Source organism: Marmota marmota, unplaced genomic scaffold, assembly GCF_001458135.2.
Source record: "Marmota marmota marmota unplaced genomic scaffold, marMar, whole genome shotgun sequence".
NCBI lineage: Eukaryota > Metazoa > Chordata > Mammalia > Rodentia > Sciuridae > Marmota > Marmota marmota.
The window spans coordinates 7,250,075-7,266,542 of NW_026000075.1; the positions used below are offsets into that span (position 1 = coordinate 7,250,075).

A 16,468-nucleotide genomic window follows, 5' to 3' on the forward strand; every position below is an offset into this window, starting at 1 on the left:
GGGGGAGGAGGAGGAGGAGGGGGACGAGGAGAGTAGAATGGAAAGAAGAAAAGGAAGGAAGGAAAGAAAGAAGGAAGGACTGGGGAAACAGGGGAGGGAGAAAAGAAAGAGAAAGAAAAAAATTATGTCAGAGAAGGTAAGGGCTTTTAAAATAAAAAAGCTGATGAGGAAATGGGTGCTACTATATAGGGTTCCCAAAAACTGCCTCAGACGCAAGGTAACATTTGAAAGGAAACATAAAACAAGCTTGGGAGTGAGCCACCAGGATATTCAAAAGTAGACTATTGTGGAGAAAGGAGAAGGGAACTTTTTGCATTTTAAGAACAATGAAGAGTTCAATAAGGCTAGACTCCTCTAGTGAGAAGAGAAGTGGGAGATGAAGTCAGAGAGGGCTTGCTTTTTTTGAACCTTTCACAATGAGTTATGGGGGCTAGTGGATAAATGCATTCTTACCCCTTCCTTTCCTGGAACTTCTCTGTCAATTTTGTGGGATTGAGAAAGCAGTTTTCTGCTAAAATAATCAACCCAATGATGCATGTGTCTAGTGGCTCTTTATTCCCTCTTAAGAGATTTTGCAATACCAAAGTCTCTTACACTTCCTTATCATGACAGCAAAGAAACCACACTCCATATTTCCTGGTTCTCTATTTCTATTAGATTTTAAAACCTGTCATACCAAAACACATATACATTTTTTTGAGCATCACTTTATCATTAATAGAACATGGTAGAATGAGAATATTTTATTTATAGACCTATTATGAAAATAATATGAGAAGAGGTGTATGATCAACAAAGTTAGTCCTTTCCACCTCGTTTGATTTTTAACATGAGTAAATAGATAACACTAAATGGTTGCATTTCTTCACAATGAAGGGTGCTAATCAATATAATTAGCATTGTCTCTAATTAAATATTTTTTTTCTACATTACTTGCGATCTATCACTTCTTCACAATTCTATATTTATTCTCTTTACTGTACATCTATGGGTGATCTAGATGAAGAGTGCTTTCTACTATTTGATTGAAGCAGTAAATGTGACCTAGAGGGGTTCAATAAAGTCCATATTGTTACTAACAAAGCAACAACTTTTCTCTCTTTTTGTTTTAGAGTGTTTTTATTATTTCCTCAAGCCTTCCAACATGAAAATTACATTTTTTTTTCTAATCTGAAGTATCTGTGCTTTCTATGACTCTTGTCAAACTGTTTTTTATACATTCACAACATGGCCCCATGTACCCAGCATCCATTCTGGCATATCTATTTTGCCCACAACCATTCTCCCTCCAGGCAATCCGCACCCTGGATTAGCCAGGCTATAAATCACTACAAGCAGACACAATGAACCATAATTACTTGATATTTCTTAGTCTCATTCTTCCAAACCAGGGGATTTTAAGACATTCACATGAGCCTCAGAAAATGTTTAGATTCAAGACATTCAATAGATAGAACTTAAAAATATCCAAGCAGTGAAATCTTATTTCAAAAAGGAAAAAAAAAAAAAGAGTAAGTAAGGGTGTGGAGAAAACAATTCAGTTTATCAACTATAGAAATGTCTGCTGTTCTCTATATATTTAAAAATAGATCACATTTAAGGATAACACTTTTGGAAACACTGCTGTGAGCAGAAGCCAGTTTGATAGCTAAGCCAGTTTGAACAGGTGAAGTAGTTACCCACCAGGTCAGACTGTTTGCTACAGAAGCTTCATGCAGGGCGTAATTCTTATTACTTCACTGTGACTCCCGACTGCATCTGTGCCAGTGTAAACATGATGCTTTATGCTGTAGCTGAAATAGGGACAAAGTGCCAGCTAATGCAGAGGGTTTCAGAGCAAAGAGACTCTAGTTATTTAATAAAAGATGTAACTAGTGGTTAATATAACCAACCAGTGACAAATGTTATAGGACATAAAGCGATGGACAAGAAGAGATAAATTTTGGTCTGAATCTTATAACTTGTTAGAAGATATAAGGTATATACAAGAACAACTTCAATTTCCAATAAAGCTGGCTAAATGTTGGAGACTGGTATATGGAATATTTTATCATCAGTGTCACATAGGGGATTTGTATAGATTTCTCTCTCCTTCCTTCCTTCCTTCCTTCCTTCCTTCCTTCCTTCCTTCCTTCCTTCCTTCCTTCCTTCCTTCCTTCCTTCCTTCCTTTCTTTCTTTCTTTCTTTCTTTCTCTTTCTTTCTTTCTTTTTCTTTCTTTCTTTTCCCTAGTGCTGCAGATCAAACCAAGGGCCTTGCATATACTAGCCAATGGATTTTTCAGAAAAGCTACTGGATGCATTAAAATATCTAGATTCTTAAGTTTGTTCAGATTCTCCAAATGGTATATATTAATCTGTGTAGGTTTCTTGAAAATAATCTTGTGATTTATTTTTAAATAAAAATATTTTGAATTTAATTGTAAAGGTAGCTTTATAAAAAGCTCATGCACTTGACCTCATGTGTACTACCTAGAGAGGCTTTACCTATGTAACACATGCTGCCAAACTGAGAGAATAAGCCATCTGTGACAAGTATTAAAATTTAAAGCTCAAGTTTTAGGCACAGTGACCATATTTCCTAGAGGCAACTTGGAGTAAAATAGCTTGACTTCATAATTAACTCACTGACATCAGGAAAATCTAGATGGTAATCAACTATTTCAGTAAAGACTCCTGAGTCTTCTCCTTGAATCTTTCCTAGGAGAGAAATTGATATGGAAAAATGAAAAGGAATCACAGAATCTATGTTTTATTTCCACTGCCCTGAAAATTGGTCAGATACTTGGATCAGATAAATGTCTAATTAACATTCAGGACTTGTGGCTAATATTTAATTTGTTGTATTTAGGTGAAATTTCTTAGTATGGTGCTGCATGCTTGTAACCCCAGCAATTCAGGAGGCTAAGGCAGGAGGATCACAAGTTCAAGTCCAGCCTCAGCATCTTAGGAGGACCCTATTTCAAAATGAAGAATAAAAAAAGGGGCTGGGGATTTAGTTCACTGTTAAAATGCCTCTAGGGTCAATTCCCAGTAACACCCCCATAAAAAAACTTATGATTTAGGTAATAATCATGTTTTACTCATTTATTTATTTTGAAAATCTTTCTTTTCATGTTTGCCATGACTTTTTAAATAGTTTGATATGTATTGCCTTCTCAACTATTTTAAATTCCACAAATTTCTCCTATCCCTTCCTTCATTTTTTATATATTAAGCTATTATTAAAATTAAATATAAATTTTGACTAGTATAATATTTCTATAGGTTCCTAAATATGGATCTCTGATCTTTTAACTCCTAAATCTATGAAATATACTGTTACTAATATTCAAAAACAAAACTGAAAATATATATTTAACTACTAAATTGAATTTCAGTATCTTTGAACTATATGGCCAGGAAAATTTTTGGGCTTTACAGAGTGCTATAGTTTGGATCTAGAATGATCCCCCAAACCCAAGTGTAAATAAAGGATTGGTCCCCAGGCCACAACACTATTAGGGAGTACTGAAATTTAAGAGGTGGGACCTAAGTGATCATCTTCTGGTTATTGGGGGTTTACCCTCAAAGACAATTATGGGACCACCCAGTAATTTCTTTCTCTCTTTTCTTATTCCCTGCCACAAAATAAGTGGGTTTTCCCTAGCACACCCTTTTGCATTTTCCAAATACTGGTTCTTACTCCTGTGTGGACAACAGCATTTGTTACAATTATTGGTTGGAACCCCCAAAGCAATGGGTAAAACTGGCCATGCATTCAAAACTCCCAAACTGACAGCCAAAATAAACCCTTCTTATTTATAAGACAATAATTTCAGGTATTTTATTATAGTAGCAGAAAGCTAGTACATAGAACCTCTTATAAACTATAGCTAAATCAGAAATATGAGGAATTAATTTGGTAGACCAATAACTGACGGCCATATCATATATAAAGTACTCATACAAATTTCTCAAATGGGAACATCAGAATCCAAATTTGGGCATGAATAAATGATGATAGCTAAATTGGAAGATATTTAGAGTGTAAAGCATTTCAACATCTGTATGTTTATTTCATTGAACTGGCAATTATGGCTAATTGGTTAAATTCTGGATCAAGGTTAAAATTTTAAAATAGTGAAAAGTATAAGTACATTATCATTTGATCTATAAACAAAGTCTTTTAAGTGTGAAGTCTTTGAGTAAGCAATAGAATAAAACACTTACATATGTGTTACACATAGTGGCATGCTCTCAAACATTTCTAACATTGACGAGATGACTCCTTTTGAAGAGCAGAAAGATACTGTGTCTTTAAACAGTTTTAATTTTTAAAAATGTCTCATATTTTGAATGTAAGTTACTTTCAAAAAAAATATTTATTAGTTCCTTCAATTACTACATGGGCTTGCAGAGTTCCTGTCCGTAGCAGGGGTACTCAATCAGAGTCCTTTAAGGTTCTGAGAGTCACCCACCTCTGTAAGGACATAGTGCTGTAAGAGATGATTATCTCAGATCCAGACTGGCAAACAGGTGTTGCTCATCTGTCAAATCCAATCAATTCATTGTTGCATCAGTCTAAGCTGTTATATTTGAGAATGACTTTGAGTCTCAGGGTGAATATGGGGATTATCCTCAGATGTCTATGAAGAGGGCAGGAAAAGACATTTTCTTGGTAAATGCAGTGAGCTTTATTTTTTTTAAAAAAACCCTTGTTAGTTTCATTTAATTCTCCAGAAAAAGCAGTGAAGCTCTGGGAATAAATGCAGTTAGCCAAATTCATTTTATGAATAATTTTCATATCATATTTTACCCTTTTAAAAACTTTTATATACCTCCCTGTTCCATTTCTGGTGATTATAATGATTAAATATACCAAAGCATACAGCATCCCATCATCAGAAAATGTCTCCATTATTGAGAACTGATTTTGCATTTTCCAAATACTGGTTCTTACTCCTGTGTGGACAACAGCATTTGTTACAATCAGTAGTGGATTTTGGTAGTTGCCTGTACAACATTTTTGCTGCTCTGCAACTCATACTGTTTTGCATCCACATATTAAACCCAAAATGATCCCCGTTGCACCAGAGTGACTCTCCTAAATTCATCAGGGTAACCTTAATCTGTTTTCTACAGTGATTGGTTTATGCAAACCAGGCTTTATTCAGTTACCAGTATTTCCCTGTTCATAAAGACTGGTTCAAAAATGAAGTCAGAAACCAATTCAGAACACTAAGATGAAGGCTAATTTTTCTGGGGCTTTCAAGAAATTGGCATCGTTGCTGTTTTGAGAAAGTCACCAGAACAAAGGCTCTCACCTGATTTGACAGAATCATGTGCAAATAGAAGTTCACGAATTACTAACAGTAATTTTTTTTTAATATGAAGAAATTCCAATGATAAAATGTTCAATATAGAGGACAGAACTGAGATTAAAACAGATAGTGGGTCAGGCACTGAATTTGATCCACACCTCATAAATGTCTATTCTAGAACTTTCATTTACATTAATCAATAGAATTTCATTATTTTATTAAACAAGATTGCTTATGAGTCTTTAACAAAAAGCAAACAAAACCACTCTATCTGATATGTATCTTTTTATCACTAAAGAAAATGTTTAAACTGGATACCATTTTCCTTGCCTTTTAAAAAGTCTGGAATTATTAGGAATCATAACTCTTTTTCTTAAAGACTTAAGAATATAGCTATTATTTATTATAATTTTATTTTTAAATGTAGAAATTTTACTGTTTGAATCTTTATTAAATTACCTTAAGCCACTGTAATTTCAAAATTTAAGCCTTAATTTTTAAAAATGAAATGAACCTATTAATAAGTAAATATAATTACACCAAAATAGTTACCTACCATGCTTTTTAAAACATAAGTTTGCTTGATTTATCCAAATATAATTCTTGTTTAGTGCTAAAAATTGTAATTCTATAATAAAATAGTCCTGCTTGGGGGATATATTCATTTCACACTAGAAGATTGCATCAGGGCTCGGGAAGTGACTCAGTGATAAAGTGCTTGCCTGGCATGCATGAAAAAAAAAAAAAAAGAACAAAAACCATTGCATCATTCAAATGGTGACATTCTATAAGAAATCTGCAATTTGAATATTTCATGTATCACACCAACAGCAGCAGAATATACAGAACCAAGGATCAATAAACAAACAGAAACAATAGTAAGACATTTATTAATGCCCAAATTTGGATTCCTCCTAGAAAAGAAGACATAGATATACATAGAAACTGATAGACATAGAGACCTATAAATATAAACTTTTTCTTAATGTGTGTGTTATGTATGTGTGTGTGTGTCTTAGGGTTTTCCAAGAAAGAATATCAAGAGTGATTTCACTGAAAATATGTGCCATTGATCAGTCTGTGCTATATGTTTGTGTACATTTGTATGTTGTCTTGCATGTGTGTATTTAGGGGCATCTTTTATTATAGCCATACATAGGGATAAGAGGCACTATTCCCAGGGTACCTCAGTATCAGTCTCAAGATTAAAATCTACTATATTTAATAATAGACTCCAAGATGGCTCAGATTCTTCTGATATGCTGTGTTATATTCAATGTGCTTTTATTAAGTAGATAGTGTCTGGAGGCTTTAAATAGTTTTGTTATACAGGAGTTTCAACAACACTTTTTGAAAGGACACTCAACCTGCCCACCTTGGATTAGTTCATTGATTATTCTGCCCTTTGCCTTTGTATTTCTATAGTACTTTGAGAATAGTATTATCTAAGAATAGTTTGAAAAGATAGTCTCCTCTTCAAAGTGAGGGAAAAATGCAGAACTTAACATAAAAAACTCACTTTCAACTTCTTAACAGGTTCCTAAAAGAAGAACTTATATTTAGAATATACAAAATTCATTTATCACCAAAAATGCTACTTTATAGAATAAAGCTACTTCTTTCTGATTAGATGTGACTGTTTCCTGAAAGATTGTGCCTTTAAAATATTGTCACATTATTTTTGGTGATCATATAACTCCTCTTCTGATTTATATGAATAACATATTAATATTATAATACAAATACATGTGAAAATTAGTTTTTATGTAAATGTATACTTGGTCACAGCCTTCCTACTTGTTCCTAACTTAATATGCAGTGCTAGCTCTTTTAATATACTATAGCATTGGGTAAAATATTTACTTTGATAACTAACTTCTGGTTAAAAAGAGAGTCAAATTTTAACAATTTCCTATTATGTGATAATTCACCTTTGAGTAATAAAAACATAAATATAAAAAAAATGATAGTATAAGGGTATAAGGCATGCCTTTAGAAACTATAATGTTCATGCAACATAATGAAAAACAATAAACCAAACCTCTCTGGGAAAGAGAAAATAGTCATAACACAGTCTCCAATTTCAATAAATGAAGATATTGAGTTTAATTATACATTTATGAAGAAAATGCACACCTATAATATTTTCTCTTCAAAGCAAAAGGGGTTGGTTTTAATATACCATTATCTCCCTCGAGTAGTTCCAACCAACATTTTTTTATTACAACATGCAATCTCTGCATTGAAAGTACATATTTGGGATGTTTTCTGGTTTAGCTCAATGTCATGAAAATATAGAGTGTAGATCTCTATGGAGACATTTTGAATATAGTACCAATAATTTAATATAGCAGGGGAAAATTACAATTTTTTTTAAAACAAAAGCTTTACATCCATATTTTTTAGAATAACCTCAAATGTATACATACACAAGATTACAGAATATCCTTGAACTTGCTTTCCTAAAGAAAATATATTTTCATATTTTATCCAAACAATATATCAACATTAGAGAACTAGGAAATCACTTGTATTTGGGCATTTAGATTAGAAACCACAACCAGGTCTTCTAAGCATTTTAAAGTATTATATCAGAAATTCTATTAGTCTAATGAATACAACATGCCTTTGAAACTTAAAAAACTAAATAAAGGATGTGGTCTCTTTTTTTTCTTTGTTTATATAAGGCAACTTAACTCTTTTGCAAAGCTATGATTAAGAGAATTTAAATCATTGTGTCTTTTAGTCTGTCTAGTTTACAATTATAAAATCATTAGATTTTCTTAAGTTTTCAGTTAACATGCTCTAAGAATATTAACAATATTGTAGCAACTGGTATAAACATGTTTTCAAAATGATATTTTTTAAAAATAGAAAATTTATATTTCAAAAGCCACATAATATGTTAACAAATATGATTCCATTAATCAAAATAATTACAGTTTTATAACTCTAAAGGATGATTTATAGCTGAATGCAATTAGCTGAAATCATTAAAAGTTAGAATCATTTAAATGTTTTTCATCACTAAAGACATCACCATTAACCTTTGCTTATATCTTTATTTACATCACTATAAAACTGAGTTTAAATTATATCCAAAAAAAGCAAATATAAATGTATTATAGGATACGTACTATATAAGAATTACTAACCATAATTTCTAGGCTTTGATCAACACTGCCTTACTCTAAAGTTTAATCTTATTTTAATATTTCTACACATACATAATAAGAAAAAAACACTATTCCTACTATATTTTCTTTGCGATATTATAATACCCAATAGTTCTTTTTGTTGAAATAGAGAACACATTTAGGATTAATGCTATAGATTCCCTGAAAAATAGGAGATTTAAAAAAAAAAACAGATTATATGCATGCACTGCAGATTGAATGCACTGCCTACTCTTAATATTCAACATTACTTAATGACAACTGTCCTGCAAGGCTACTTATCATGAGTAGCAAAATATCTGGAATTCCTGAAATACTAAGGTAAAATTGACCTGAAGCAGTGTGTCTTGCAAACTTACAAGGTGCAAATTGGAGCAGGTGCAAAACTTGCTAATGTTTTCTTGTTACTAAGTTGAATCACTGATACTTGTCACTCTTCTATTCTGCTGGGTACACAGATACACTTAAATAACATACAAAGTTGTGCACAGCCAGTGCTATCTTTACTTTTTAAAAAAAAACATTTAGTTTTTAGTTTTAAGTAGACACAATATCATTATTTTGCATTTATGTGGTGCTGAGGATCGAACTCAGTGCCTCAAGCATGCTAGTTGAGTGCTCTACCCCTGAGCCACAACCCCAGCCCCTCCACCCCCGCTATCTTTACTTTTTAACCATTATTACTCCTTGCCACTCCCTTCCACTCAAATATCAGGTGTTTACTGATGTATTCTTTTACTTCTGAGAATTTTTATTAGTTCATTATAGTTATACATAATATTGGGGTTCATTTTGACATAATTATATAAGCATGGAATATAATTTGCTCCAATTCTGTTCCCTTTACTTCTTGTTTCCCTTCCCTCCTCTCTCCCCCTGTTGCCTTTCCTCTACTCTATTGATCTTTCTTCTACTTATTTATAATTTTTTCTAAATTAATGCATTATGAATATATATAAAGGTGAATTTCACTTTGGTATATTCATATGTACATAGAAATATTTGGTCAGATTCATTCCACTGATCTCCCATTTGTCATCCCTGCTCCCACCCTTAATACCCCCCAAATAATTGGGGGGTTACTGAGGATTGAACTCAGGGGCACTTGGCCACTAACCCACATCCCCAGCCCTATTTTTGTATTTTATTTTGAGACAGGGTCTCACTGAGTTGCTTAGCACCTCACTTTTGCTGAGGCTGGCTTTGAACTCAGGATTCAGCCTCCCAAGGCACTGGGATTACAGGCGTGTACTACCACACCTGGCCACCCCCAAATACTTTTAGTAAAAGATCATGGTTAGACACTATATAAAGGAAAAGGAAATATGTAATTCCTCTTAAGAAAGTATTAATGAAAGCCTTATACTATTACTGCATATCTAATATTAAAGAAAAACAATGACATTCTTTTCTAAAATAGGGTTGGAAAAACAATAAAAAGTCAAACTAATATTTCTTGAAAAACTTGCAAAAAGAATTAGATGATTTGTTGGTTTTCATGATATCACATATATTTTTGCTTCACTGGATGTACCGTTCATATTCAGAGATTTTTACTTATAATATAGAGTATTTGAAGTGCCAAATGAAATGTAATATCAATCCAATAACATAATAGATGATACCTTTCCTCTGGTACCCCAAATAATCTATATTCACATTTGATTGTAAAGTCTTCTAAATGCAGATGAACTATTTTTTGCTTTGTTTAAATACAAGTTTATACCCATCATTAATTAGATATCTGTTATGAACAAAATTTTAGGAATAAAATGCTAATAAAATAAGTTAAATAAAAAATAAATATTAAATATAGGACATTACATCTATTAAAATAGTCTAAGGAATGAATAACAAGCAATGTGAACCTGTTTACTGAATATAGCAAAGATCTGAAGGTCAGGCATAAATGAGGAAGAAAACCAAAAAAGAAATCCAAATAATTGGCTTAAAAGTTATATGAGTGAAAAGTTGATTGAATGGATATAGTTTTCAAAATTATTCCCTTTAAAAATCATTCTTTTTTTTTCTTTTTTTTTTGCATATTACAAGTGCCATTTTTATCCTAGGTCTTTTCCATCTCTTTTTGTTCTTCCTCCTCTGCATGATTGTCAGGGTAACATCACCTGCATTGTCAATGATGCTATAATTTTTTTGTAATCTGCTGAGACACAGTAGCTTCTGGCATACCTGGCCACCCGTCATGAGTTGTGGCTAATGTCACTGAGGAATTAAAACTCTAATTGAAATTCTAATTTAATCAAAATTAATTTTTAGTTTAAATTGATTTGTGAGTAGTGGACACTATATATATTCTACAGTGCATTGTAGGCCAGGATTTCCCAAGGAAACTCACATGTGTCCAGCTACCTCCTGAATACATCTGCCTGGATGTACCATAGCATGCCAAATATCCACATGTCCAATGTCAAAGTCATCACTTTCTCCAAACAAATTCCTGATTTAGTTAATAATTAACCAATAATATCAACTTGGCTTAAGATATAACTATTAAAATTACCCTTGACTCCTCACTCTTCTTTGTGTTTCGTATATTATGCAACATATTATTTGATTCTAAAATTGTCTCACAAATCTGTCATTTTTTTCTAAAATACACATCATTATTTTTCACACACTATCACCAACAGCCCAGCCCAATCTTTAAATCACTCTCAGGGGAAGCTCAATGACATTAAGACAAAGTTTAAAACTACTAAATCTCTCAAATGTCATTTCTCCGGTGAATTCTTCAAATCTTCTAATAGTAATCTCCGGTTCCATCTTCTTCCTTCCATCCTTTCCTCACAGATTACATAAATCATTCTATCCTTAGTCTTTTTTTTTTTTTTGCCCCTTCTATATTTTGTCCACATTACGATCATCTCCTGTAACACACTATGAAATAATTTACTTGCCTTACTAATTCCCTGGGACCAATTCCTGTGTACTAATTGTTTTGGAATATCAAGTGTTTTTGCTCCATGTGTGATTTACAGTAGACTACTAGAATGCTTAGATAACTAATAGCAGCTTACGAGTGAAATGCTGAAGATTTGAAAACATAGCTAGAAAATTGCTAGGTGTAAAAGGAGAATATAATTAAGCCTATTTCAAAACATGAATCCATGTTGGTTTTTATTCAGTTATTGAAAGATTAAGCAGCTAAGATTTATACTGGTATTTAATTTCATGTTTAATTTCGAAAGACATACCTTGGCTTCTATGATAATTTTAAAAACAAATACTACCTTTAAGGCAATTATAGAGGATAAGAAAAACAGCCTCAACATTGATGCAGCATGGGTTGCCCTTCAGCAACTGTATATGGACCCCCCTGACAGTCACTGGAGCCATGATGGATTACACCTTTTGGCATCAATATTGAGCTTCATGCATTACTTTCTTAGGTTCCATGCTTTACATCAAAAAGACAAATGCCAAGACAAATTCAAACTTCATAAAAAAAAAAAACCAAAACAACACTACAGGACATTGAATACCCACCTTCAAGGACTTACAACTCACATACTATATGACATTTATTTTAAAATATTATTTAAATTCAGTACAGCACAAATAAAACACTCTTAACTTATATGCAGAAATTATTTATATTCACATAAAAGCATATATGATGTATAGAGAAAGTCTAGAATGCAAATTGTTACTCACTTGGAAAGGATACAAGATGATATCACTATTATCACTGATGATACTAAGTGCATGTATTTATTGTGTTATTTAAATAGATAACTAAGAATATGTGACTTACAATGTTATGTCAAATATAAACTTTTATTGGAAGGAACAAGGAATATATCTCTAATATTTCATTTACTCTAGCTTCTTGAAAATGTTTTGATATTTATTAATATTATACTACTGGTTGTTCATTAATACTAAATATTAATATTTAGTACTAAATATGTGTCACAATTTTACTAAGTATTTCTTATATTTCATATCAGTTTGGCATAATTGATAGACAAGAATTGATCCTAGTGCATCTTTTAATATAGGTCAAATGTTGTTTTTATCATATTGTCCTATTATGTGGAACAGGAATGTCATAAACATGTGACATGCTGTGAAAACACCACCATTACCCCTAGTGAAATGAGACATTCTAAAGACCTCGATTCTTTTTTTTTTTCCTGGTCCAAAATGTTTTGTTTTGTTTTGTTTTTAACTTTTTTATTGTTGGTTGTTCAAAACATTACATAGTTCTTGATATATCATATTTCACACTTTGATTCAAGTGGGTTATGAACTCCCATTTTTACCCCATATACAGATTGCAGAATCACATCAGTTACACATCCATTGATTTACATATTGCCATACTAGTGACTGTGGTGTTCTGCTGCCTTTCCTATCCTCTACTATCCCCCCTCCCCTCCCCTCCCCTCCCCTCTTCTCTCTCTACCCCCTCTACTGTCAATCATTTCTCCCCCTTGTATTATTTTTCCCTTTCACCTCACTTCCTCTTGTATGTACTTTTGTATAACCCTGAGGGTCTCCTTCCATTTCCATGCAATTTCCCTTCTCTCTCCCTTTCCCTCCCACCTCTCATCCCTGTTTAATGTTAATCTTCTTCTCATGCTCTTCGTCCCTACTCTGTTCTTAGTTACTCTCCTTATATCAAAGAAGACATTTGGCATTTGTTTTTTAGGGACTGGCTAGCTTCACTTAGCATAAACTGCTCTAATGCCATCCATTTCCCTGCAAATTCTATGATTTTGTCATTTTTTAATGCAGAGTAATACTCCATTGTGTATAAATGCCACATTTTTTTATCCATTCGTCTATTGAAGGGCATCTAGGTTGGTTAAGACCTCAATTCTTCACAAGTCCATTTGGGTCACTTCCTGTATTCTCAGCATTGAATTAATTACTTTAGCTCTCTGTTTTCATACTTTGGAGATAAATACATACATATTTTCACATCTTTGAGAGAAAGCAAGAAAGCATGAATTAGACAGATTTTTGCCTTAAAGTAAAAACAAAATTCAGAAAATGCAGGTAACAAATCTATTTAAAGATTTTAGCCCTAGAATTTTTTAATGTTAATAATGGTACTGAATCACACACATGCAACATTTCTAGAGAAAACACAATAAATCATGTCTTCTGACTTCAGAGATTGCAAGTGAGGAAGAACACTGGGAGTGTATGACTTACTGGTGTAAAAATAACATTGTACTAAATAAGATGGCAATTTGGTAGCTAAAACAGAACTAAAATCCAAGCTCCATATTTTCTCATCATGTATTTTGTTCAGTTATTCTATACTTAATAGGTGCTTTTATTTTGTTGTTGTTCCAATAAATTCACATTGAAACAAATTCAGACACTATTAAACAGTTCTTTGTACAGGTCCTCAGTTCTGCTATTTGTAAAATGATTAAACCGTAAAGATCCTTTTCTTCCCTTTGTCCATGTCTACAACATCAATGAAAGTATCCACTATAATTGGGAAGAGAAAATTAATACTGGATAATACATGTGGCCATAAAAAAAATTCCTAGAACTCTTGTTTCTGCCTTTAAATGGGTTCTATTTTTTTTTTTTCACAGACATGGATTTTTCACAATATTCATTTAGTGGTTTAATGAAATATCCATTTACACATCAAATATATTTGAAAATATATAAAAACATTTATACCTTCTCTTTTAATAATCTCTTATATTCTGTCTAGTTCACATTAAATACTGATCTCTTAAAAATGTCCAGGCTCCCCTTCTCCCTTCCTAACCCATGCCTATTTCTCAACATGTTCTCAGCACTGTTCTTAAATACAGCTAAGATCTGAGAATTAGCATGTGTGTGCATACCTCTATAATAAAAGAGCCAACATTTCTTTGCTAACAATACCCTCATCTCATTATATATCTAATGTTAATATGGTCTCAAATCACCCCTACCACCAAAATCCTTGATATTTCTGATCATCAGAAAAACAAGGAAAATGGAGAAAATATCATTATTCCATTACCTTTAAATCTTCAAATTATTTGCTTAAAAATAAGTAAAAACATATATTCTAAGTAGCCAGAATATTTGAAAATATACATTTATTTGTCATAAAGTATATGCATATGTTCACCCAAATATATGTATATATTAGTTCATATATATATATACATATTTATACATGTGTGTAATAATATGTAGGTATATACACACACATATATAATCAGTTAGTATTAAGATTGTGGATACTAAGGAAGTAGTTAAGCTCATTTCTATTCTTCTTATATCCAAATAATAATACAAAATCAAATGATGGAGATATTAAAAAAGTAAAATATGGAACTGGGATAGACTAGAAATAAAACTATGATAAACATTTAGCTAAGATCCAGATATTTCAAGCTTAGAACAATTTTAAATAAAATATAACTCACACTTCTCTTATTTTAAAGGTTTAGAAATAAAATAAATTCTAGCTCTTAAACGTCAGAGATGGCCTTAGACTCTTGTTTCTCTCCTGAGCTCACTCCATCACCAAAGCTTGGTTCATTTTGCCACACTTCCTCTTTTTGAAGGAGAAAAAGAACCTTGTAAAATTTCACTAAGATTTAAAGATGATTTAATCTTTCAAGTAAGTACATATAAATATGGATTATTCTTAAAGTACTGAAATGTCAATATCCTTTATAAAATCTATCCCAAAAGGCAGGTTTTGACAGTTCAGATAAATAACTGGCAAATGTAAAAATGAGTATGATGTCATGTGATGCCAGGAACACTAAATTTATTTATTTCACACTGTAAAACTTAATTTTCTTCACGATAAACTTATGGCTAAGGAAATGCACTAAAGATATAAGTATACCTACCACAGAGTAAAAACAAGTCTTATTGTTAAAGCAGACTAACCTCTTCCTTCAAAAAAAGAATCACTTCTTACTATAACCAGTAAGTACCACAAAGAAGTATCTTGAATATTGAAAGAAAACTTTGGACAGAGAAATTCAAAGACCCATTTTGCACTGATGTAAATGTCTAAAGTAAAGAAGAGCATTAGGAATATAACACAAAACTACCTTCAGATTATAAAGGAAAAGTTAATTGTTATATTAAGGACATATTTTAGTATAAAATACTGGTTAAAGGACATATTTTAGTATAAAATACTGGTTATAGATTTGTATGACCTTGAATGAATTTTTTTTTCTGAATATTTGCTTATTAATTTTACTCCTTAGAAAAGCAATATGATACATTAAAATTCTTTCTAGCATGCTTTACAAATTATTTCTCATGATTATTTTTCTTTCTTGCATCTGCCAACATAAACAATAAAAGTCACAACAAAACCTTTCCAATTCCATTCATGAGTTCATGACAGACTCTTCCCCTACCTTGCTTATGGTTTCATGAAGGTTGAAAAAAGGATCCATTTCTTCAATTTTTGTTGCATCTTTAGGAAAAACGGCCTCCGAGAGAAAACTTGGACCCTGTGGCAAATCAAAAAGGAAACATTTAAAACTCACCATTGATTTTGTTTTTCAAGTGCTTATTGGATTTTCTTTAAAGATTCAAAGTGACTCTAAATTGCTTTAAGGTTCCTGTTGATTGTTGAACTTCATTGTACTGATCTAATTATCCATCGCTGAATATTTGTAAATTAAAATGAGTAGAATTCTATAAACCTTGACATTGTTTGTATTTACAAAATAATGTTATTTTAGCAAGAGAGATTATTCTTAACATTCTGTCACCCCTTTCCCCTGAAATGCAGATATATATGTATCCGTTTTGATTACAAAAGACCTATTTGAAATTCTGTTTTAAATTTAGAATTTTCTGTTTTAAGACAGGTGGAACAGAATGGTTTTGACAAATATGATCACCTGTAATATCTTAGACAAAGTGTATATAATATTTCAAATATTTTCAAACTAACTTCAAAATAATAGAAAGATGAATTGGGGGTAGAAATCCCATATGGTTATTTGTGCTGCCATTAAAATGGTAACA

General features: G+C 32.0%; 1 protein-coding gene across 11 annotated transcripts in view; it reads right to left on the reverse strand.

Moving 5' to 3' along the window:
• Positions 1 to 16,468, reverse strand: part of Naaladl2 (N-acetylated alpha-linked acidic dipeptidase like 2) — a 1,175,859-nt gene that overhangs the window by 140,879 nt on the left and 1,018,512 nt on the right. For all 11 annotated transcript variants that reach the window (XM_048814261.1, XM_048814264.1, XM_048814263.1 and 8 more), the window contains one exon: positions 15,850 to 15,945. In XM_048814261.1, coding sequence (XP_048670218.1) covers positions 15,850 to 15,945 — 96 coding nt within the window. The remainder of the gene's footprint in view (positions 1 to 15,849; positions 15,946 to 16,468) is intronic.